The 23,293-nt window shown below is 50.1% G+C and overlaps 1 protein-coding gene and 3 long non-coding RNA genes across 6 annotated transcripts; 2 read left to right on the top strand and 2 right to left on the bottom strand.

Annotated features, from left to right (window-relative positions):
• Window positions 1-633: 633 nt before the first annotated feature.
• On the bottom strand, window positions 634-2,774 carry LOC139033853 (uncharacterized). Its single transcript, XR_011486336.1, has 2 exons — window positions 2,687-2,774; window positions 634-1,390 (listed from the first exon to the last, which is right to left on the bottom strand). It is a non-coding gene; the product is annotated as an uncharacterized lncRNA (long non-coding RNA).
• A 403-nt stretch (window positions 2,775-3,177) lies between these two features.
• On the top strand, window positions 3,178-4,905 carry HES6 (hes family bHLH transcription factor 6). 2 transcript variants are annotated; one of them, XM_020876427.2, is made up of 4 exons: window positions 3,178-3,354; window positions 3,442-3,528; window positions 3,619-3,700; window positions 3,921-4,905. In XM_020876427.2, the coding sequence occupies exons 1-4, from the start codon at window positions 3,274-3,276 to the stop codon at window positions 4,346-4,348; spliced, it is 678 nt and encodes a 225-aa protein (XP_020732086.1). In that variant the 5' UTR covers window positions 3,178-3,273; the 3' UTR covers window positions 4,349-4,905. The 2 variants fall into 2 exon arrangements, with proteins under 2 accessions (XP_020732086.1, XP_020732088.1); XM_020876429.2 differs by having other exon boundaries at window positions 3,619-3,660; window positions 3,921-4,149.
• A 2,030-nt stretch (window positions 4,906-6,935) lies between these two features.
• On the top strand, window positions 6,936-21,031 carry LOC139033852 (uncharacterized). Of its 2 annotated transcripts, XR_011486335.1 has the most exons (4): window positions 6,936-9,571; window positions 10,364-10,773; window positions 12,927-13,018; window positions 20,747-21,031. It is a non-coding gene; the product is annotated as an uncharacterized lncRNA (long non-coding RNA). The 2 variants fall into 2 exon arrangements; XR_011486334.1 differs by lacking the exon at window positions 20,747-21,031 and having other exon boundaries at window positions 6,942-9,571; window positions 12,927-14,573.
• On the bottom strand, window positions 16,852-22,764 carry LOC139033854 (uncharacterized). The gene is made up of 2 exons (XR_011486337.1): window positions 20,971-22,764; window positions 16,852-18,656 (listed from the first exon to the last, which is right to left on the bottom strand). It is a non-coding gene; the product is annotated as an uncharacterized lncRNA (long non-coding RNA).
• Between the last annotated feature and the right edge of the window lie 529 nt (window positions 22,765-23,293).

The raw sequence follows: 23,293 nt of genomic DNA, 5'->3' as shown, positions 1-23,293 counted from the left end.
CTTAGACTGAGGCATGTCCCAGCACTGAATTCTCCTTCCTTCACTTCTAGACAGCATTCCTCACAGCCTCGCAACCCCATGTAAGATCAGGCTTTGGAGATCCTTAGCCCTTGCTCAGCCATCTTCTCCTGACAACTGCCACCTGTCCTTTTGTTTGTACAAAGTTAGCTCTATATACACCCTACAACCACCACTAAGCCTTTCCTACAGATTGACTGTAGAGTCGGACACGACTTAGTAAATTTCACTCACTCATAGATTGACTCTAAATCTTGAAATGCTATGAGCCGTATTATCTTGTGACTGTGAAAGAATTGGCTACTGGGCCAAGTAAGTACTAAGGTTACATTTCTCTCCTTGGGCAGCTTTTTGTTTTTCCCGGAGTTCCAAGTTGCCTTTGATTTCTCGTTTGCACCGTTGGCCTTTATCACTCTTCCTGCACTTCCAGTTCCCCATCGAATCAGGCAAAGACTAGTAGTCTTTTTCCACAGGCCTTCCCTAGAGCCCCGATCATCCTGTTCCAATATAAAGTGCCTGTCCTGGAGAGCACTCTAAAATACTCGTTTGATCTTATTCAAACAATACAATCAATAATGGGAAAGGTAAGGGTCAAGAATAAGAGATAGCACCGAGTTGGTTTTTCCATATCTGAGTTCCTCAAAGTAGGGCAAACTTTAACTGCGATTCCTTGGCGTGGGGGTGGGATCTTGCTCCCTGGGGTGGTGTCTAAATGACATGGTGAAGAAAAGTGAAGTTCCAGGCCAGCTATGGGCTCTCTCAAAGGGTTCCACTACTCAAGCCCCTCCCACACTCTGTCTGGCCCTCCACTAGGAAGGGGGAGGGCAGTCAAGCTTCTGATCAGGCAGGGGAGGATGGGAGAACAAGAGCTAAGCTTTCTCCCCCATGGCTTATGAGGGAGACCGGGAAACACACAGGGTGTCTGAAGGAGAGGAGTAAGTTTCTACCTGGGTGAGCAATGCAGGGCTGGAGATGGGTCAGCACCCTGCTCACAGAAAAGCAGACAGACAGCCAAGTGAGGATCAGCAGAAGGGGTTCCCAGGGAGTCCCCGAGTCCAAGTCCCTACCCACCAAGGGCTCACAGAGGTGCGCTGGTCTTGCTTGTGGTTAGTTGCTCAGGCGTGTCCAGCTCCTTGTGATCCCATGGACTGTAGCCCACCAGACTCCTCTGTCCATGGAGTTCTCCAGGCAAGAGTACTGAAGCAGGTTGCCATTTCCTTCTCCAGGGGATCTTCCCAACCCAGGGATCAAACCCGAGTCTCCTGTGTCTCCTGCATTGGCAGGAGGGTTCTTTACCTGCCGAGCCACCTTTGAGAACCATCAGAACTCTCATCAAGCTTGTCCTACTGTGGAGATCCCTCTGGCAGGGAACCTGAAGTGAAGTAGACACCGGAAGGGCTGCCAGAGCCATCTTTGGATCATGGGGGGCCCTGGTGGGCGTCTGCAGCCCAGTCCTGCCACCCAGCCCCCCTGCCATCCCTGGATGTTTCTTTCCCCTGCTCCCTCCAGCTAGGCTGGGGACACTCATCTTCCCTCCCCGCCCAGGGCTTCTGCTTCACCAGTCTCTGTGCTGGGGGTTGTGACAGGGTGCTGGTCAGAGTACCCCGGGCCAAGGATGCTTATAACCTGGAGGGGCACAGAACCAGACCCTGACGGTCCCAGTCCCGGGAGGGAAGCAGCAGATCCTACAAGGTTGCAGGTCCTTCCACCAGGAAGATGGAAACGGAGCTGCAGCCTGAACAGCAGGGAAGGAGCCCTTTAAAGGGAGATCCCAGGCGCTCCAGGTTTAAGGCTCTGTGTGGGCCAGGTGTAAGCCCTGGCTGCCTGAAGGCAAATTGGCATCCCGGCTTTGCCAGGAGAGGCCGCGGACCTGGGCCTTCAGCGCTGGGGCCAGGCTGGGGGTCCCCAGGGTGTCGCCCCACCGCCCACGCACCCCACCCTCAAAGAGGCCGGGCTGGCAGATGGGCAGCCGGACCTGGGGGTGGCGGTCGTCTGGCGACACAGGCGCACCCACCCCCACGCCCGCCCTGGTGACAAAGCAGCCCGAGACAAAGGCGCGGCCAACACCTGTCGCTCTTGGCTGGGCTGCCGCTTTTCTCTGCCGAAGCGGCTGCAGCTGCCAACTGTCACGGGCATCAAGTTACGGGGACCAGACGGCGGGCTCCGCCAGCCCGGCGAGGGGCGGGGGAGGGAGGGGAGGACTGGGGGGAAAGGGAGCCCCGGGGCTGGGGAGGGGGCCGGGGCGAATGGAAAAGGGTTGTGGGACCAGGGAAGGGCGGTTGGGCAGGGAGGGCAGGATGGGGCAGGGCAAGCTTGGGTTGGGGACGGGGTGGGGGTGGGGGCGTCGATGGGCGGGTGAGAACCAGATGGGGGGGTAGGGGAGGGAAGGTCGGGGGTCGGTGGGTATATTGAGGGAGGAGAGGGTGGGGGAAAGGAAGGTGAAAGGGGGTCAGGGAGCGAAGGGGCCGAGGAGATGGGAGGGTGATGAGGACCAGGAAAGGACCGATGACCAGAGAAGGAGGTCCGAGAGATGAAGCTGTTGAGGACGGGCCTGCGGACCCCGCCCCACTAGGATCCCCGAGCAGGCTGCAGGCAGGACTCACAAGTCCGCTAGAAACGTGAGGGAGCAGGAGCTCGCTCCCACCCCTGCTGCCCGTAGGGCCCTCACCTCCCTGGGACTCTGCAGCCTCCCCAGACCGGACCTGTGGCTCCCTCCAGCTTCGGAGACCGCGGTCTTTGCTGTGGCTCTAGCTCCGAGGACCCCAGCAGGCGCGCTGAAGGGTCCCCCTCCTGTGGCATCTTAGGTGAAGGAAGTCTAGCGCGAATGGATGGATGAAGGGATGGGTGCGCTCCTGCTCGCGCGCGCAGCAGACCTGGGCGACCGGTTCAGGGTGGGAAGGGGAACAAGCGCACCTGGGGCCACAGCCCTCGTGGTCATCGCCCCCTCGGGTGCCCACTCTCCCCCGGCCAACGCGGGGGTCGCTCGGAGGCCCAGCTGGGCTTGCCCCCCGCCCTCCGCCCTCCAGCTCCCGGCCGCAGGCCACGCCCCGCCAGCTGCTAGCCGACCGGGGCGGCTGGGCCGGACAAAGCGGCCTCTGCCATTGGCCCGCACAAGCAATTGGCGTATTGAGATGCAAATAAGGTGCTATAAAAGGGGCGGGGATCGGAGGCGGGCGCGAGGACGCCGCGGAAGACGCGAGGGGGTGAGGGGCGTGCTCGCTTGTTGCGCTCGCCGGGCTCCCGGCTGTGCGCGTCATGGCTCCGCTCCTGGCGCCGGGCCGGGACCGGGCAGGTCGCGAGGATGAGGACGGCTGCGAGGCGCGCGGGGACCGCAAGGTGCTGGCTGTATCCACGGATGGGCGAGGGAGCGGGCGGGCTCCGGGGACCACGCAGGGCCGGGACTCAGTTGCTCGCTTTCCGCAGGCCCGGAAGCCCCTGGTGGAGAAGAAGCGGCGCGCGCGGATCAACGAGAGCCTGCAGGAGCTGCGGCTGCTGCTGGCGGGCGCCGAGGTGAGGCCAGCGGGGTCGGGGGTGGGGGGCGCCCAGGGGTTGCGGGCCCGCGGGCCGGCCTCGCCTCACCTCCCCTCCCCGGCGGCGCAGGTGCAGGCGAAGCTGGAAAACGCCGAGGTGCTGGAGCTCACGGTGCGGCGCGTGCAGGGCGCGCTGCGGGGCCAGGCGCGCGGTGAGTGGCGGCCGGGCGCGCGGCGGGCGGGGGGGCGCGGGGCGCGTTCGCCCAGCCTGCCGCGCCGCGGCTCCACCGAGGACTTCCCCGGCCCGGGACAGGGGGCGCCCCCCGCGTCTCCTGGGTGAGCCTCGTCCCCGCGGGCCGGGAGGGCCGGGCCACAGCGGTCGCCGCTCACTGGACCCGGCGCGGCTCTCTCCCCTCCCATCTCCGAGCGCAGAGCGCGAGCAGCTGCAAGCGGAAGCCAGCGAGCGCTTCGCCGCCGGCTACATCCAGTGCATGCACGAAGTGCACACGTTCGTGTCCACGTGCCAGGCCATCGACGCTACCGTCGCCGCCGAGCTCCTGAACCACCTGCTCGAGTCCATGCCGCTGCGCGAGGGCAGCAGCTTCCGCGATCTGCTGGGGGACGCCCTGTCTGCGCCGCCCGCAGCCCCGGGGCGGAGCAACTGGCTCGTAGGAGGCGCGCTCGAGTCCCCGCTGCCCAGCCCCCGGGGCTCCGGGGACGACCAGTCCTCAGACCTGGAGGAGGTCCCCGAGGCTGAACTGAGCCGTGCCCCGCCTGCCGAGGGGCCAGACTCGGTGCCCGCAGCCCTGGGCAGCCTGACTGCTACCCGCTTGGCCCAGAGTGTCTGGAGGCCTTGGTGACCAACGCCAACCTGGGGCCTGCGGGGTGGGCTCTGCCTTCCCAGGTTCCGTTCCCTCCTCCCGGGAGTTCAGACGTGGCGGGCAGGGGTCTGGATATTTCCCGGTCCTGCTGCGCAGACCCGCATAATCAGTCCAGCCAGGCCCCCTGTTTCTTGCTGGAGGAATGTTTATGCATTCCCCCTGCCCAGCCCGATGGTGGGTGGAGGGAGGGAGCCACAGGCGGAGGAGGAATCCTGTAGGGCTCCCAGGGTTGTCCGCGCTTCCCCTGTCCCAGACTTAAGAGGCGCCCTGTGGGTCTGGGGGCACAGGTGATGGAACGGAGCTGAGCCTCTCCTGGGTGCTGAGCACTAGTGTCCTGGCAGAAGACCTCAAGCCCTGGCCCTCCAGCCAGGACAGGCAGGAGGCGTTCTGCAGGCCTGCCCAGAGCTGCCACAGAGAAGCACGGTTCTCTGTATGTCTTGCATTTAGCACGCTTGAGTTTGTGTATTAGGTTGCCATCGATGGTTCCAATTGTGTTAAATAAAGGATTCTGGAGAGGTAGTTACCCTTCTGAAGTATTGCTGGATGCTGTGGTGTCAATTAAGGTGTCAGTCAAATGCATAAATACAAAGCCAAGCACATTTTCCCCATTTCTAATGCTGTGAGTGGTTTTAAAACGTCTCACTGTCAGCAAACAAGTGTAGAGGCAGTGGTGATGAACGCCCCATGGTGCATCTCATGATGGACAGTGCTTCCACCTCGCTATGGCCAGACCATTGCAGGTGGGTTTCCCCTGCAGGTCCATGGACCTGGCCTGCTCTCCCCGGGAACTGTGTGTGTTCTGGTGATGGAAACTCTGGCATGGAGTTTGTCTCCAGAGTTACGAAGGAGAAGGGAAACTACTGGTTCCCAGACCGTTCTCTTGTTTGTGAACTTCCAAGAATAAAACTGATGCCTGACTGCTAGCCACGTGGTGTGGAAATTTCTTTCAGAAGCCTGTTGTAGGGTCCATGAGTGTGGTGCAGACGTCTGTCCACTTAGGTGATTACTTCTCTCAACTGAAGAGCGAGCTTCCCCATTGCCAGTGACCTCGGACACAGAGACCCACCCAGTTCATGGCCCAGGCAGTTTGGACTTCAGGCCAAATTGAGCCCAGGGAGTCAGGAACCCTGGAAGGAGGGATTCAGGCAGCTGGGATGTAGGGGTCCCACCCTCTTGGGCTGGGTCAGGGCCTGCAGGTCATGCAGTCAGCTGATTGCAGTCCCTGCCACAAGGAGCCCAGCCCCCACATCTGCTTCAGAACCCCAAGCTTATTCTTGTTCTCTCTTAGGGTTGGCAGTGCCCAGGCCTAATCAAGGGGTGACAGTTTAGGATTCACAGCTAGGTCTCCTCTCCAGTGTGTACCTTTGCTTTAAAAGTCTCTCCCTGGAGCTTCCCTGGTGGTCCAGTGGTTAAGACTCTGTGCTTGCAATGCTGGGGGCACAGGTTCAATCCTTGATTGGGGAACTAAGATCCTACATGATGTGTGTGGTCAAAAATAATAATAAAAATCAGTTCAGTCACTCAGTCATGTCCAACTTTGCGACCCCATGGACTGCAGCACAACATTCCTCCCTGTCCATCACCAACTCCCGAAGTTTACCCAAACTCATGTCCATTGAGTCGGTGATGCCATCCAACCATCTCATCCTCTGTCGTCCCCTTCTCCTGCCTTCAATCTTTCCCAGCATCAGGGTCTTTTCAAATGAGTCAGTTCTTCGCATCAGGTGGCCAAAGTATTGGAGCTTCAGCATCAGTCCTTCCAATGAATATTCAGGACTGATTTCCTTTAGGATGGACAGGTTGGATCTCCTTGCTGTCCACGGGACTCTCAAGAGTCCCAACACCACAATTCAAAAGCATCAATTCTTCAGCTCCTAACTTCCTTCACAGTCCAACTCTCACATCCATACATGACCACTGGAAAAACCATAGCTTTGATTAGACAGAACTTTGTTGGCAAAGTAATGTCTTTGCTTTTTAATATGCTGTCTAGGTTGGTCATAACTTTTCTTCCAAGGAGTAAGCGTCTTTTAATTTCATGACTGCAGTCACCATCTGCAGTGATTTTGAAGCCCCCCCAAAATAAAGTCTGTCACTGTTTCCACTGTTTCCCCATCTATTTGCCATGAAGTGATGGAACAAGATGCCATGACCTTAGTTTTCTGAATGTTGAGTTCAGAAATGTTCCCTGTCACCCCTGCCCAGTAAGTCCATCTGGTCCATTTGGTTACATCCAAGTGCCCTCGAGCTCAAGTCCATTTCCATCTTGTTGGTCTCCCTGCATCCTCCTGTCTACTCAGTGTTGACACTTAGACGTAAGATGGGCATCACAAACCACTGCCAAATAACAACTGATTTTCGCCCCCTCCCTCCCCCCGCCCCCCAAAGGCGTTCGGAGGCGCCCTGCTGTCTGTCCCTGGAGCTCAGAGCTGTTCTAAGGCCCTGGAGGCGGTCGGAGGTATTCCGGAAGCACCCGGAGGCGCTCGGAGGCGCTCGGAGGCGCTCGGAGATATTCGGGTAGCACCCGGAGGCGCTCGGAGGTATTCGGGAAGCACCCGGAGGCGCTCGGACGCTTTCGGAGCTTTTGGAGGAGACAGGCTCTTGGCCACGCCACCGCCACCGCCACCGCCACGCCCTCACGCTCACGCGGTGAGTTCTGGAAAATGTAGTTCCAGTCCTTTGATCTTCCTTTCCCCGAGGACCCTGCAGGCAGTGTCAGAACTACGATTCCCAGGGCCCTCTGCGGCCTAGAGGCCCCTCCTCCCCGCTGCCTCGAGCTCCGAGTCCGTCGCTGACAGGAGGCCAACGAACCCAACGGCGCCCAGGAGTTTCGCGCTGTCGGTTAAGCGGCTCTGCAGTGAGCAGAGGCTGGGCTGCGATCCCTTACGCATCCCCGAGACCAGGAAAGGGAGCGATGAAGGCGCCAGCGCCCCGCCGCTCGGGCCCTCCGCCTGCGGCTCCAGCTCAGGGCCCCCGACCACTTCGGGCCACGAGGAGACCTGGCCGTCGGGAGTATTAAAAGAGCCCCGGCCTCTCGGAAAGTGCGGCCAAAGCCGAAAGCGACTGGTGTCGAGGAAGAAAGGGGTCGTTTCAGGCTGTGACATGGAAGCAGTTTTCTCGAGGAAGAAAGACGAGTCTTACCTACCGTTTGGTGACCGCGCCTCAGTTCTGCCCAGCGTTCATTCTACAAGTGCAGTGAGCACCTGTTATGTGCAGCGATCAAAGAGATGAGACTGACCAGAGCCTTGCTGTCGAGGAACTGGGCAAACAAGAACCCACAGAGGCCCCAGGCCTCTAAAATACATCCCAGAGGTCGACAAAGGTTGTGCTTGGTTAAAAAGCAGCTAGAGGAGTGCAGAGCCCATCAAGTTATTAAAGACAGTTACTGGGCTTAAGTGGGTCTGAAAGGAGGAGGGATAAGATTTTAAAACCGATGACCCAGAGTCTTTTAGCTTCTCTTGGGAGTTCCCAGGCTTTTTTGCTCTTCCATCCCGGTTTAAAAAGTTGCCCCGCACCCCCCCCCCCCCCCCAAGATGGTAACTCTGGCCATATCTGTTCTGCTCCTAGTTGTTGTCATTCTGCCCCTCCAGTGTCGACAGATGACACTCCAGGCACCTTCTTCCTTTCCGCTCCAGATCCCGCCCCACCTTAACCTGAGGAATTGTATATGTCTCTTAGACATCTCAGTCAATAGGCAGGCCGTGGTCTCTTGTCACCCCTGACAGCTCCATACCAGGAAACTTGTTCAGACTTCATCGGGGTCTCTCCTAGTTAACTGTCTGCCTGTCTCCTTCAGTCAGGTTTCTTGAGAATAGTCTCCATTCTTAAACTTTTTTTCATTTTCTCACCTGCTTGCCCCTAAAAAATTTCACCATTTTCCGTTTCCCACAATTCTACTGGAAACTTCTGGCAGTCTCTGGTGAAGTCCTAAATGTTAGAGCATCCGACACTGTCAAGAGTTGTCATTCTTCTTAAGACACTATTCTGTCTAGTTTTCTTGCTTCCTCTTCGCCCATTCCTTCTCAAGTTGTAGACAGGGCTGTTGTCTGCAGCCTACCCTGTACATCTCGCTGCAGCCCACATCTTCCTTGGACTTACTGGTCTATGGTCTTCCTGGCTTCTCCCAGTCCTCTCTGGAGCTCCAGTCACATGGGGTCACAGAATCAGACACGACTGAGCGACTAAGCACAGCACACAGCATTCTAGTGGCTAAAGTTTCTTCTCGAGTTAATACTGTAATAAGGGAGACAGACAAGAAATACCTGCTCTGGCAGATGGTGCATTCGTGCCAAGAAAAATTGTAAATCAGGTCATGGGGACAGGGCGTTATGGTGTGGAAGCAGGGTGCAGATTTCTGTAAGTTGATTATAGAGGATTCCTTTCTCTGTAGGTTTGTTTTGAGCGGAGAATGGATGATGTTCGTGGATGGGGACAAAAGCCAGTGGCTGTCATGGGAAGGAGTGGGTTAGGGTTCAGATGTCCTTAACAATAGCACCGGCCTTGCTTTGCGCATGAAGTGCGACCGTGGGAGCAAAGAAAGAAAGTGAAGTCGCTCAGTCGTGTCCGACTCTTTGTGACCCCATGGACTGTAACCTCCTCGTCCATGGGATTTTCCAGGCAAGAGTACTGAAGTGGGTTGCCATTTCCTTCTCCAGGGCATCTTCCTGACCCAGGGATCCAACTCGAGTCTCCCGCAGTGCAGGCAGACGCTTTACCGTCTGAGCCATGGGGAAACCCGGGTGGGAGTAAAGCCCTTCCGAGACCCCTTTCTGTCCCCACTCGCCCCCTGCCCCTCCCACTGTTTCTGCCTCCTTCGTTCTTTCCTGCCTCTTCTGTCCTCTTCCCTTCCGTCCTCCCCATTCTTTGGACTCCCCCGCCTAGCCTCTGCTCCTGCCTCTTCTCCAGCCTTCCTTCTCCCAGCATGGGGTGGGCTTGGCTGGGGGTGGCCGTATGCCTCCAGGCCGCGTAACGCCCCCTCCCTGCCCCTCTGCCGATGGCTCTGAGCACCGGGCTTCCTGGGAAGGCTTCCCGGCTGCTCCAGTCCCCCTGCCAAGAGGGCTTCGGGGGCACCAAGGACGCCTGCTGACTGTACCCAGGTGAGCCCCGGGGAGGCAGGAGGAGAGCCGCAGAAGGCATGGTGGTCCGCACCCCATTTCTTCCCCTGCTGCGCACAGACCGGCCTGCTAATCCTGACTCAGATGGGTAAGCAGGGGCTGCCCTCTGGACACCGCTGAGGGGCAGGGGAGCCCCTAGTGCAGGGGCGCAGGCTCGGCCGGGCATGCTGGGCCCAGGTCAGGAGGGAGAAGCACCCTTTCCATGAGAGCCTGCACGCAGGCACAGATGGGACCCTCACTGCTGCCAGTGGGCCGCGAGCCTGGAAGCCCCAGAGGAGCCCAGTTCTGCGCGTTTCCCCGCAGACTTGGCCCCCCCCACCCCCCGTGAACCCGGTCTGTAGCCAGGCCTCCCCACCAGGCCCCTCCGCAGGCCGAGCAGGGTCCAGGGTGGAGGGGCAGGAGGCACCCTCTGCTTTGGGGAAGCTGAGACCAAGTCTCAGGGGGCAGCCTTGCACCCTGTAAGCGGGGGGAGGGGGGGGCCAGACAATTGTACCACCTGCGGGGGAGCGGGGCCTTGCCCTTAAGGAAAATGTGATTTTAGAGGAGCAGATACTTCTTGAGCTTTAGTGTCTGAGGAACAAAGGCCATGGGAGAAGAAGAGGAGAGCTGGGGGTTTGAGAAAAGGTGCGGTGGCCTCTGACAGCAGCTTCTGAAAGAAGGCTTCCTGGAGGAGGAGGCCTGGGAGCCCTACAGTACGGGTGGAGGAGGACTTTCCTGTGGGAATCTGGTCCCCACAGAGAACCGGGAGGGTCTGCGGAGGGGGGCCAGAATAGAGCACAAGGGCCCCTCCCGTGGGAGGGTGGGCTTGGGGGTGCTCCTGGAGCCTCCTCACCTCCCACCTCCTGTCGGCCTCCCTGCATCACTTCTCCTCCTCCAACAGCTTCCCGGAGCAGCTCCCTGGCAGTTGGACCTGGAAGGCTGGGCAGACTCCCATGCGGTCCAGTCCCCACGCGCCCCCTGCCTTCCCTGGGCCCTGGACAAGGGAGCTCACAGCGCAGAGGACAAGACGGCGGCCTGTTGTCCCAGCGCGTGGCAGCACCACAGATCTGTTATCTCCGTTTCTTGGGGTCGGGGATCCAGCCAAGACAGGCAGGGGCTTCTGCCTTGAGGTATCGCGAGGCTGCACCCAGGCATCTGCGGGGACTGTGGCCCACGCGCAGGCTCCACTTGGAGGGTCCAGGCTCACTCGGGGTCGTTGGCAGGATTCGGTTCATCGGTTCCTCATGAGTTACTAGGGGAGCATCATCCTTGTCTGCATTTCGCTGGAGGGCTCACTCCGTTCTTGGCCAGGTGAGCCTCTTCAGAGCGCCTCTCCCTACAAGGAGGGCAGCAGGCGTCTAGGGGAGCCAGCCCCCTTCTGAAGGAGACAGTAAGGTTCGCACTTGGCGGGGAGACAGGCCCCCGTGACCCCATCTGCAGTGGCAGCTTGGCCTTCTGTGCCGTTAGATTCAGCTCACCCTGGGGAGGGCCTCGCAGAGCGCTCGTCCAGTGGGGACCACTGGGGGCCACACCCCCGCCCCACTCTGCGCTCTTCCTGCCTTCCCCCAGGCCTGGGTCTCCGGAGACGGTCATACTGTGTCCAGTGTGACAATTGTGTGTTTTTCTCTCGTTTTAGAAACTAGCCTGGGCCACCGTGCCCTGAGATAGATGTACCCAGAGAGTTGTAGGCTGCGCTGTGGACACTGTTCTGTCCACGCCGCCCCTGCGTCAGCCCTCCCCAGGCCTCTGCTTACTAGGCTTTCCCGCCTCCTCCATGACAGGAGCCGCTTTCCTTAAGCTGAGGAGTTGTTTGCATTTTTATCAGAGCAGGATCAGGCCCCCAGTCTCCAGGGAGTGGAGGAGCAAGAGCAACAGGGGAAATCTGAGAAGGAAGCGGAGGGGCCCCCATAGGCCACACAGTCAAGGCTTGAACCACAGCTAAATCTCGGTGTTGGTGAAACCCTGGGAAGAGCCGTTGCGGAGGCCTGGGCACCCCTGGTGCCTGGAGGCCAAGCTGGAGGGGCTGAGTGATGCAGGGCGGGCCCCCCGGGTGCACGGTGTCCCGACGCTGCAGCCACCCTGTCCCTGTCTCGTGTCCCCTGCCCAGGGCCCACCGGGAGCGGGCACCTACGGCTGCTCTTCTGTTTGTGGGCTGTGTAATAAACGGAAGCTAAAAAGGACTGGCTCTTTCTTTAGAGGCTAACCTGCCAACCTTGGCTGCTCGGGCTTGACATGATGGAAGGAAGGGGAGCGGAGGCGGGAAGGTGAGAGGAGTGGGGGAAGAAGGGCCTCAGACCGCGGCTCTTGCCACCCCTACCCTGGGCTGGAGCCAGGTCCTGCTTTCTGGTCCTGCTTTTCCTCCTGGGGTTCCACTCAACCCCATGGAGTTTGACCACTCCACTCCGAGGACACTGTGCCCCAGCCCTGTCCCCGGAGACACTCGGGTAAGGGGAGCCGGGCTCACTCCCAGACCGGAGCAGCCCTCAGGTGGGCCAGCACTGGGGGCAAAGCGGAGAGGACTCAGCCCCTTTTTCCTCGACACGCTATGGAAATTTACAAGCAGAAAGTTGAAGGGATTTTTGACTACACACCTGTACACCCACTGCCAATGGTCCCACTCAGCGTTTTACGAGACTCTTACATCTAGGCAACCATCCTTTATTCATTAGATTTTTGATGCATTCAAAATTAATTTTGAAGTGTGCTTGCCCCTACATACTTTAGCATGTACATTAACTAGAGTTCATTACTGATAGTCTTTTAATATAAAACAATGAAATGCCCAGCTTGTAAGTGAACATTCACTCTTTTGACAAGTGTATGCATTTTTGTAACTCAGACCCTTATCGAGATACTGAGTGTTCCCATCACCCCAGAAAGTTCCCTCATGGTCCTTGCTGGCTGACCCCCAGTCTGCTCAGAGGCAACCACTCAGTAACCTGCCTTGTGATACTGGTACAAAGGTACAAAGTGAAGTCGCTCAGTCATGTTCACCTCTTTGGATCCCATGGACTGTAGCCCACCAGGCTCCTCCATCCATGGAATTTTCCAGGCAAGAGTACTGGAATGGGTTGCCATTTCCTTCTCCAGAGGATCTTCCCAACCCAGGGATGAACCTGGGTCTCCCCCATTGCAGGCAGATTCTTTACCCTCTATGCTACTACAAATTACATATAATACTGGAGCCTAAAGCAAAAGGAATTATTTTTTAATTAATATTTTTTTTCCTGAACACCGAAGTAGGTAAAAACCTGTTGAAAAGTAGATATATCAAAACAGTTTAATTCTTTTATTTATATAAAAACCAACTGATAATCTTGCTTTCCTGGTTTTAGTGGAAACAAACTCATCAATATTTCCAAAGTCTACTACTTGTCTTTAAAGGAGAGAATTGCCATGCTAATTTCTTTTGATGAAGTGATCTTAATTTTTCATTTACTGCAGCTTACTGAAATGTCTTACAGGATGCCACGGTGACTGGGAATGCTAACAACCTCAAGACCATGTCCAAATTGGAAAGATTGCACTAAGCAAATTTGTGAATCAGCCTTAGAAGGTACAAACACTGTTTTGTACATAACTGATACTGCATGCTGCTTAAAACTATATCAGATGGATATATAGGACTTCGGATATTTGAGTCAAGTAAGTGGCTACTTTGTGGAAGTCAGAGGTATCCATAGAAAACTTTTCTCCAGTTAAAAATTCAAAATGTAAAGACACTTTTAATTTTTCATATATTCATTTAAAATGTGAAATTAAGGCACCTATAATTTCTTTAATTTCCATTTGATATGCAGTTTTCTTATAATAATTGACACTCATCTAGTGATTCATTTCCAATGTTTATACTTTAAAAGTCAAGTGCCACATTGGTGACACAGTGGTGAGCATAACTGCCTTTCATAAAGTTCAAGCAGTAGCCCCTATCTTCTGCTAAGATTTCACATTAATCAAACATGAAAGCTTTCTGTTATTTCTAAGCAAAGGTACAGGCCCCCTAAGCATACAACTTAATGTACAGTCTTTTTTTTTAATTGTATAGACATTAACTTTTACACTTGGTTTAGAATAACATCCTACACAGATAGATTATATGAAGTAATGCATTTATGCCAAGATGCTTTTGATGTATGCATTTCATTTAATATATATTTCAGTATAAGTGCCTTTGTATGTTAAATATCTTGTTTACATTTAATCTTGATCCTCACAGGGTATCTGGATGTGTTTTTAATGTAGGTTTTAGAACAGACATAAAAATATCCCATCCACATCCATTTTTAAAACTTCACACACAAAATATGTATATTATATGTATCCATATACCTATGTATAAATGCTAAAAAATGGTTAACATTTTATTTCCCAGGGGCAGCATTTTTGTATATTATTATGAGCTGAGGAAGCACAAAGTGGGCATAATCATATTTGGAGGAAAATGCCTTATAAACTCTTGTATAACATGCTGTATTTTCTCCATTAGACTATACCTGGCCACAGGCATTTTTAATTTTATTTCCAACCTCTAATTTCATAACCTAGACTTAGAAAGCTTCCTCTTTCATTTCAATGAAGTCAGTACAACTTATTTTATTGTCATGACATTGTTCTTAATGTGAGCAGACCTCAGGGTCAGATATGCTTGTTCACAATGGACTACATCTTGTGTACAAGCAAAAAATAAAAAGTACTTGCTCCATTCTTGACAATTATTTCAGAACTCATGTGATTTGCTTGTAACATGATATACTTGTTTTGAATTTTATTAGACCAGGCACACGGATTTCCAATAATTTCCTGTGATTCTCTTAAGATTTAAATTGTTTTCTTCAAAGTGTAACATCTAAAACCACTCAATATATTGTGATTTTTGTTGCTTTGATTTTGTCATCTTCTGCAAAACATCTATTAAACTGTCAGTTTGAATATTTTTCAAAAACACTCCCCATTTTAGACAGCATCACAATGAGACATCAAATTTTCAAGATCACAGCTTCTGTTTAAATTTTTCTAATATTTGAAACTTTTTGATGGTTACAAAAATTTGATTCTGTTGTATTATTGTGGGGAAATATGCATGAAAAATAAAGACACTTCTTGTAAATAAATGAACCAGTCACAGTGAATTTATTTGCCATTATAATAGTAAAAAAAATAATATGGAAGAATCTTTGGCCATCATGTGAAATAGATTCTTTAACCTAGCTTCTCTAAAATATACCCTTTTCCTTTGTTGGGTCTGTGTTGTATTAAAATAATTTTTATTATCACAAAGTAGCAAATGTACCATAATGCAAAACTATTAAAAATGTATTTCAAAATGGCATCTTCTTACTTTTGCTCACACAAGTATCTGAAATTTCTAATATTTCTCTTTATTTCCCAAATAAGAATCTTTAAGAATCTGAATTTGATGGTAGTTCTGTTCTAATAATGTCAATGTTAAGGAACCCTCATTTTTAGTTGCTAGAATACTGTTTTTCTAGACCAATTTGTAATTGTCCCCTATTATTTTAATACATTTCTGCATATTTTTTTTTCTTTTCCAGAGTATTACACCATTTGACTTTGTAGATACTACAGATACCATATTTGTCTAAAACAATTTAGTATACATTTAAAATATGTATTTAATGAATTATATAATTATTACAAATCTAATATTTAAATTATGTTAATATGAATTTTTAATATTTCACAGGTAGGAATACATAAAGTTTTGTTTCAAAAATAGAGAAATCAATTGCTGTTTGGAATGTAAAATTCTATAGTCACTATGAAAAAGAGTTTGTTAGTTTTCAGAAAGTTATACTAAAACTACTTTATGACCTAGCAAGTCCACTCCTAGGCAAAAACCCAAAGAATTGAAAATAGGGACTCAAACCAATTCAGTTCAGTTTAGTCGCTCAGTTGTGTCCAACTCTTTGCGACACCATGGACTGCAGCACACCAGGCTTCCCTGTCCTTCACCAACTCCAGGAGTTTACTCAAACTCATGTCCATTGAATTGGTGATGCCATCCAACCATCTCATCCTCTGTCATCCCCTTCTCCTCCTGCCTTCAATCTTTCCCAGCATCAGGGTCTTTTCAAATGAGTCAGTTCTTCCCATCAGGTGGCCAAAGTATCAGAGTTTCAGCTTCAGCATCAGTCCTTCCAATGAACACCCAGGACTGATCTCCTTTAGGATGGACGGGTTGGATCTCCTTGCAGTCTAAGGGATTCTCAAGAGTGTTCTCCAATACCACGGGGTTCATCAGTTCTTCAGTGTTCAGCTTTCTTTATAGTCCAACTCTCACATCCATACATGACCATTGGAAAAACCACAGCTTTGACTAGACAGACTTTTCCTGGCAAAGTAATGTCTCTGCTTTTTAATATGCTGTCTAGATTGGTCATAACTTTTCTTCCAAGGAACAAGCATCTTTTAATTTCATGGCTGCAGTCACCATCTGCAGTGATTTTGGAGCCCCCAAAAATAGTCTCTCACTATTTCCACTGTTTCCCCATCTATTTGCCATGAAGTGATGGGACCAGATGCCATAATCTTCATTTTCTGAATGTTGAGTTTTAAGCCAACTTTTTTTTTTCACTTTCATCAAGAGGCTCTTTAGTTCTTCACTTTCTGCCATAAGGGTGGTGTCATCTGCATATCTGAGGTTATTGATATTTCTCCTGGCAATCTTGATTCCAGCTTGTGCTTCATCCAGCCCAGCATTTTGCATGATGTACTCTGCATATAAGTTAAATAAGCAGGGTGACAATATACAGCCTTGATGTACTCCTTTCCCAATTTGGAACCAGTCTGTTGTTCCATGTCCAGTTCTAACTGTTGCTTCTTGACCTGCATACAGATTTCTCAGGAGGCAGGTCAGGTGGTCTGGTATTCCCATCTCTTTAAGAATTTTCCACAGTTTGTTGTTGCTGATCCACACAAAGGCTTTGGCATAGTCAATAAAGCAGAAGTAGATGTTTTTCTGGAACTCTCTTGCTTTTTTTATGATCCAACAGATGTTGGCAATTTGATCTCTGGTTCCTCTGCCTTTTCTAAATCCAGCTTGAACATCTGGAAGTTCTCGGTTCATGTACTGTTGAAGCCTGGCTTGGAGAATTTTGAGCATTACTTTGCTAGCGTGTGAGATGAGTGCAATTGTGTGGTAATTTGAACATTCTTTGGCATTGCCTTTCTTTGGGAATACATAATACACAATAGAGAAAAGGTGGAAACAATTCATGTCCCTCAATAGATGAATGTTAAACAAAATGTGGTATATTTATACAATAGGATACTATTTAGCCAAAAAAAATTAATGAAATTTTAATACATTCTAAAACAAGGATGAATCTTGGAAACATTTTGCTAGGTGAAATAAGCCAAACACAAAAGAACAAATGACAAATGATTTATTATTCCATTTATATATGGAGAAGGCAATGGCACCCCACTCCAGTACTCTTGCCTGGAAAATCCCATGGACAGAGGAGCCTGGTAGGCTGCAGTCCATGGGGTCGCTAAGAGTCGGACACAACTGAGCGACTTCACTTTCACTTTTCACTTTCATGCACTGGAGAAGGAAATGGCAACCCACTCCAGTGTTCTTGCCTGGAGAATCCCAGGGACGGGGGAGCCTAGTGGGCTGCTGTCTATGGGGTCGCACAGAGTCGGACACGACTGAGGTGACTTAGCAGCAGCAGCAGCAGCAGCATAGCAGGCAAATCCACAGAAACAGAGTGGAATTGGGGTACCAAGGGTGGGGGGAAGGGAGGGATAGGAGATGTCATTTAACGGGTGCAGAATTTATGTTTGGGATAGTGAAAAAGTTCTGGGAATAGATAATGATGGTGGCACAATATTGTGAATGTGCTAAATGCCACTGAATTGTACACTTAAAAATGGCTAAAATCACGCTTCCCTGGCAGTCCAGTGGTTAGGACTCTGCACTCCCACTGCAGGGGACCTGAGTTCAATCCCACATGCCACATGATGTGGCAAAAAAGAAGAAAGAAAGAAAATGGCAAAAATGGTAAATCTTCTATTATGTATGGTGGTGGTTGGTGGTTTAGTTGCTCAGTTGTGTCCAACTCTTGCAATCCCATGGACTGTAGCCCACCAGGCTCCTCTGTCCATGGGATTCTCCAGGCAAGAATACTGGAGTGGTTTGCCATTTCCTTCTCCAAGGGATCTTCCTGACCCAGGGATCAAACCCAGGCCTCCTGCATTGCAGGCAGATTCTTTACTGACTGAGCTACAAGGGAAGCTCCTTAAGCTCTCTTATGTATCAGTTCAGTTCAGTTCAGTCACTCAGTCATGTCCAACTCTTTGTGACCCCATGAACTGTAGCACGCCAGGCCTCCCTGTCCATCACCAACTCCCAGAGTTTGCTCAAACTCATGTCCATTGAGTCAGTGATGCCATCCAACCATCTCATCCTGTCGTCCCCTTCTCCTCCCGCCTTCAGTCTTTCCCAGCATCAGGGTCTTTTCCAATGAGTCAGTTCTTCGCATCAGGTGGCCAAAGTATTGGAGTTTCAGCTTCAGTTCTTCCAGTGAATATTCAGGACGGACTTCCTTTAGGATGGACTGGTTGGATCTCCTTGCTGTCCAAGGGACTATCAACAGTCTTCCCCAATACCACAGTTCAAAAGCATCAGTTCTTCAGCATAATGATCTGTATGAAAACAGTATCTTAAAAAGAATGGATGTGTGTACATGTGTGACTGATTCACTTTGCTGTGCAGCAGAAACTAATACAACACAGCAAATCCATTATACTCCAGTATAATTTTTAAAAACCCACAGAAACTAATTACTCAAAATAGCAGAAAATTATGTACCCAATGGAGATAAAGTAGTAAAGACCTTTTTTTATATAAGAAGTAAATAATGATGAGCTATTTCTTTCTTTCTTTTTTTTTTTTTTTTTTTGAGCTATTTCTCATAGTATTAAGTGAATAGAGGATGAAATTTTCCTGGTAAATATATTTTTCTAGTTAAAAAATTTCAGAAAATGTTTGACCAAGTCTCATTTATGGAAACTCAAATTATATTCACAAATATAAAATTGCTATTGCTCACCTAAATGCCCACAATGAGGGTCTTGCGACTGGAAGACATAAAGCCAGGAGGGCAATAGACTGAGTCATGTTTTCAAAGATTTCTCTCTTTTTCTGGAAAATCGGGAGGGCAAGGAGTCTAAGAGAGAAAAGACAATCTCATTCATCTAGGAAAGAAATAGCAGGGCTTGGTGTGTGTGATCATGGTGGCAGAAATGGGATGTCCAAGGTTTCCAAGTAGGAGAGGCAAGACCTTCCACTGAACTGGACACGGGGGTGAAAGAAGGTAGGAATGGAGGATGACACCTAGGTTTCGGTAGGAGCCTCTGGGTGGATGGTGAGATGAGAAAGATTGGGGAGGACAAGTTTTGGGGAAAAGAGCAGGAGTTGTATTTGGCACGTGTTTAATCCAAGATGTCTGTTAGCCATCCAGGCAGGGATGGTGAGCAGACGGCTGGGGATGTATGTATGTATGCAGAGTTCCAAGAAGAGGTCAGGACAAGAGTCCTACGTGAACAGGTCATCAGAATTTTGGGGTCTTTAAAGCCACAGAAAGAATGAAGATGATTTCAGAAGACAGGAAACTGCAGAGAAGAGAGGGCCAGGCCCTCGGGCACCCCAACATTCAGATAAGAGAAGCCAATACGTTGAATCTGAAAAAAGGGGGTCTCAGAGTGGGCCACATTGCCTTTCTATCGTGGAGTGGTGGGATTACAAGGCCTCTGGGGCTCTTTCTGCCCTAATAACAGGGGTCTATAGTTCTGAGTGGCTACAGATGGAAGATGGTGAGGGGGTCGGGGAGAGCGGGTAGGTAGATGCAGGAGAGGCTGCACCCACCCATCACCTTGTGGGAAGGCTAAGATTTTGCTAATGGTAAAATTGTCTATGATCCCCTCATCGAACTTCACTCACCCTCTTGGCATTCAGGACCCTTGTGAAGTGATCCCAAGTTAACTGTCCCACCTGCCAACCCAAGTCCTCTCTATCCCTTGTGGAGGCCTGGCAGCCCCACACCCATGCCTTCCAGCTCTGCCCTTTGCCCACAGGGAATTTATTTTGGCATCTCAGCATCACACCCAGTTTTCAAAGAAGACTTCCCACTCTGGCTAGTGGATATAGGAACTACCCCTGGCCCTGTGTGAACAGCAAGAATGCAGCCATAATAATTGCACCACTGTTATTCAGGCTTGTTTTGTGCACTGTGAGAAAGGACTGGCAAAACAAACTAAACAAGACAAATAACAGTCCTGCCTTCTGTGGCACCGGGGAAAGGTAATACCAGCTTTCCCTTCCTGGTTGTTCCTTCTTCAGCCTAAGGTAGATTTCTCACACAACCGCTATTCGGTTCTCACCTGAAGACTCCAGGGACACCTTCTGCAGCCCTACCCATCACCAATATCACTTTCCTCCAAAGCTATTGAGAGATGAGTGCCTGGTCCCAGACAGGCAGTGGTGGTCTCAGTTCTCTGCCCCGCTCCCACTTTGCTTTGGCGGTACTGTGCGCCGGGCACGTGGGATCTTAGTTCCTTGACCAGGAATTAAACCCACATCCTCTTTTTAATTAACAGGTTAATTAATCTGGTCACATTGGGTCTTGGTCTCAGTGTGCGAGGCCTTCCCGCACCGTCTTTCGCTGGGGCACATGGTTGCAGTGCATGGGTTCAGTGACCCCACAGCATGTGGGACCTTAGTTACCCACCAGGGATTGCAAGCTGGGATCTTACTAGGCACTGGATGACCAGGGAGGTCCCTCTCCCCCTTCCTTAAAGGACGTGTTTCACAATAAAAATAGCACTGCCAATTAAATTTGCACAGTGTGAGAGAGTTTCTGACACTCAAATTTCCCCAAACCAGAGTTGCTAGAAAATTCCTTTCCCCACTGCCACAGAAAACAGAACGGTTATTTGTCATGTTCTTCCTTTTCCAGTCCTTTCTCACAGTGCACAAAACAAGGCTGAATAACAATGTTCAGTTACCATTTCGGCCTCCTGTGGACCCCAAACCTGGCAGTTTACGACAACCTTTCCATTTGCGCTTGGCCTGGCCCTGCTTGCTTCAAACCTGTCGCTCAGGTGCAGTTGGAACTTCAACATTTTTCCTGGAAATCTTCCATGCCAGAGCCATCGGTTCACTGGGCACAGTTTTCTACTTCCTACATTATTGCAGGGAACAGTTTTGCTAAGCCTTCCATCATTGTCTAACAGTAACTTTTTCTCCATCTTCCAACAGCATGGTTCTCACTTTGAGCATCATCCACAGCCTGCGGTCCATCAGGGTTCCACCAGGAGTCTTCTCAGCTCCTTCCAGGCACCTGCTGCCCAGTCCCAGGACAGTACTGTGCATTTTGAGCTTTTGGTGTATTAACACCCCACTCTGGGTACAAAATTGCTCTTCATGCTACTACTGTTGTGTAACAAGTCACCCCCAAACTTAGCAGCTTAAAAAAAACTTACTTTGCTGGAGAGAATATGGAGAAATGGAACCCTCCTACACTGCTGGTGGAGATGTAAATTGGTGCAGCCACTATGGAAAACAGTATGGAAGTTCCTTAAAAACTAAAACTAGAACTACCATATGATCCAGCAATCCCACTCCTGGGCATATATCTGGAAAAGATGAAAACTCTAATTAAAAAAAGATACGTGCATTAAAAAAGATATCAGCATTCACGACAGAACTACTTATAATAGCTGAGATATGGAAACAACCCAAGTGCCCATCAATAGATGAGCTGCTTAAAAAGACATGGTACATATACATGACAGAATATTACTCAGTCATAAAAAAGAATGACGCATTGCCATTTGCAGATGGACGTAGAGAGGATTATACTTGGTGCGTGCATGTGTGCTTAGTTGCTTCAGTCGTGTCCAACTCTTTGCGACCCCCGTGGACTATAGCCCACCAGGCTCCTCTGTCCATAGGATTCTCCAGGCAAGAATACTGGAGTGGGTTGCCATGCCCTCCTCCAGGGGATCTTCCCAGCCCAGGGATCGAACCGCATCTCTTGTGTCTCCTGCATTGGCAGGCAGGTTCTTTACCACTAGCAACACTTGGAAGACCCATTATACTTAGTGAATTAACTCAAATGACTTACTTTCTTAGTGAAGAAAGACAAACATTAAATATCACTTATATGTAGAGCCTAAAATGAATCTATATACAAAACAGAAACAGACTCACAGATGTAGAAAACAAACATGGTTACCAAAGGGGACAGGAAGGGGGGAGGGATAAATTAGCAGTATGGGATTAGTTTGTATCTACAAACTACTATACATAAGATAGATAAGCAACAAGGATTTACTGCATAACAGGAAGTTAACTGAGTGTCTTATAATAACCTTTAATGAAAAATAATCTGAAAACTCTCTCTCTATATATATATATATGTTCAAACTACACACAATTGCATTCATTTCACTTGCTAGCAAGGTAATGCTCAAAATTCTTGAAGCTAGGCTTCAACAATATCTGAACTGCGGACTTCCTGATGTACAAGCTGAATTTAGAAAAGGGAGAGGAACCAGAGATCAAATTGCCAACATCTACTGGATCATAGAAAAAGCAAAGGAATTCCAGAGAAACATCTACTTCTGCTTCATTGACTACACTAAAGCCTTTGACTGTGTGGATCACAACAAATTGGAAAATTCTTCAAGAGATGGGAATACCAGACCACCTTACCTGCCTCCTGAGAAACCTGTATGCAGGTCAAGAAGCAACAGTTAGAACAGGACATGGAACAATGGATTGGTTCCAAATTGGGAAAGGAGTACTTCAAGGCTGTATATTGTCACCCTGCTTATTTAACTTATTTGCAGAGTACATCATGTGAAATGCCGGCTGGATGAAGCCCAAGATGGAATCAACATTGCCAGGAGAAATGTCAATAACCTTGGATATGCAGATGACATCATTCTTATGGCAGAAAGCTAAGAGGAACTAAAGAGCTTCTTGATGAAGGTGAAAGAGGAGAGTGAAAAACCTGGCTTAAAACTCAATATTCAAAAAACTAAGATCATGGCATCTGGTCCCATCACTTCATGGCAAATAGTTCGGGAAAAAATGGAAACAGTAATAGTCTTTATTTTCTTGGGCTCCAAAATCACTGCAGATGGTGACTGCAGCCATGAAATTAAAAGATGCTTGCTCCTTGGAAGAAAAGCTATGACAAACCTAGACAGCATATTAAAAAGCAGAGACATCACTTTGCCAACAAAGGTCTGTATAGTCAAAGCTATGGTTTTTCCAGTAGTCATGTACAGATGTGAGAGTTGGACCATAAAGAAGGCTGAGTGCCAAAGAATTGATGCTTTCAAATTGTGGTGCTGGAGAAGACTCTTGAGAGTCCCTTGGACAGCAAGGAGATCAAATCAGTCAATCCTAAAGGAAATCAATCCTGAATATTCATTGGAAGAACTGCTGAAGCTGAAGCTCCAGCACTTTGGCCACCTGATGCAAAGAGCTGACTCATTGGAAAAGACCCTGATGCTGGGAAAGATTGAGGGCAGGAGGAGAAGGGGGCAAGAGAGGATGAGATGGTTGGATGGCATCATGACTCAATGGACATGAGTTTGAGCAAACTCTGGGAGATACTGAAGGACAGGGAAGCCTGGCATGCTACAATCCATGGGGTCACAAAGAGACACAACTGAGTGACTGAAAAACAACAACAAATATATATATATATATATATATAAATATATATATGTATATATACATATATATATATATATATATATATATATATCTGATCCTTACCCTGATCCTTGC

Source organism: Odocoileus virginianus, unplaced genomic scaffold, assembly GCF_023699985.2.
Source record: "Odocoileus virginianus isolate 20LAN1187 ecotype Illinois unplaced genomic scaffold, Ovbor_1.2 Unplaced_Contig_5, whole genome shotgun sequence".
In the NCBI taxonomy this organism is placed as follows: domain Eukaryota; kingdom Metazoa; phylum Chordata; class Mammalia; order Artiodactyla; family Cervidae; genus Odocoileus; species Odocoileus virginianus.
Note: the sequence above shows the minus strand (reverse complement) of the source record. Positions and strands in the feature narration are given on the sequence as shown.

Bases quoted from the DNA above. Each gene is read 5' to 3' on its own strand.
- HES6 (XM_020876427.2), top strand. From the start codon at position 3,274: ATGGCTCCGCTCCTGGCGCCGGGCCGGGACCGGGCAGGTCGCGAGGAT. The intron at 3,529-3,618 runs GTGAGGCCAGCG...CCGGCGGCGCAG, and splicing joins TGCTGCTGGCGGGCGCCGAG to GTGCAGGCGAAGCTGGAAAA. The intron at 3,701-3,920 runs GTGAGTGGCGGC...CTCCGAGCGCAG, and splicing joins GCTGCGGGGCCAGGCGCGCG to AGCGCGAGCAGCTGCAAGCG.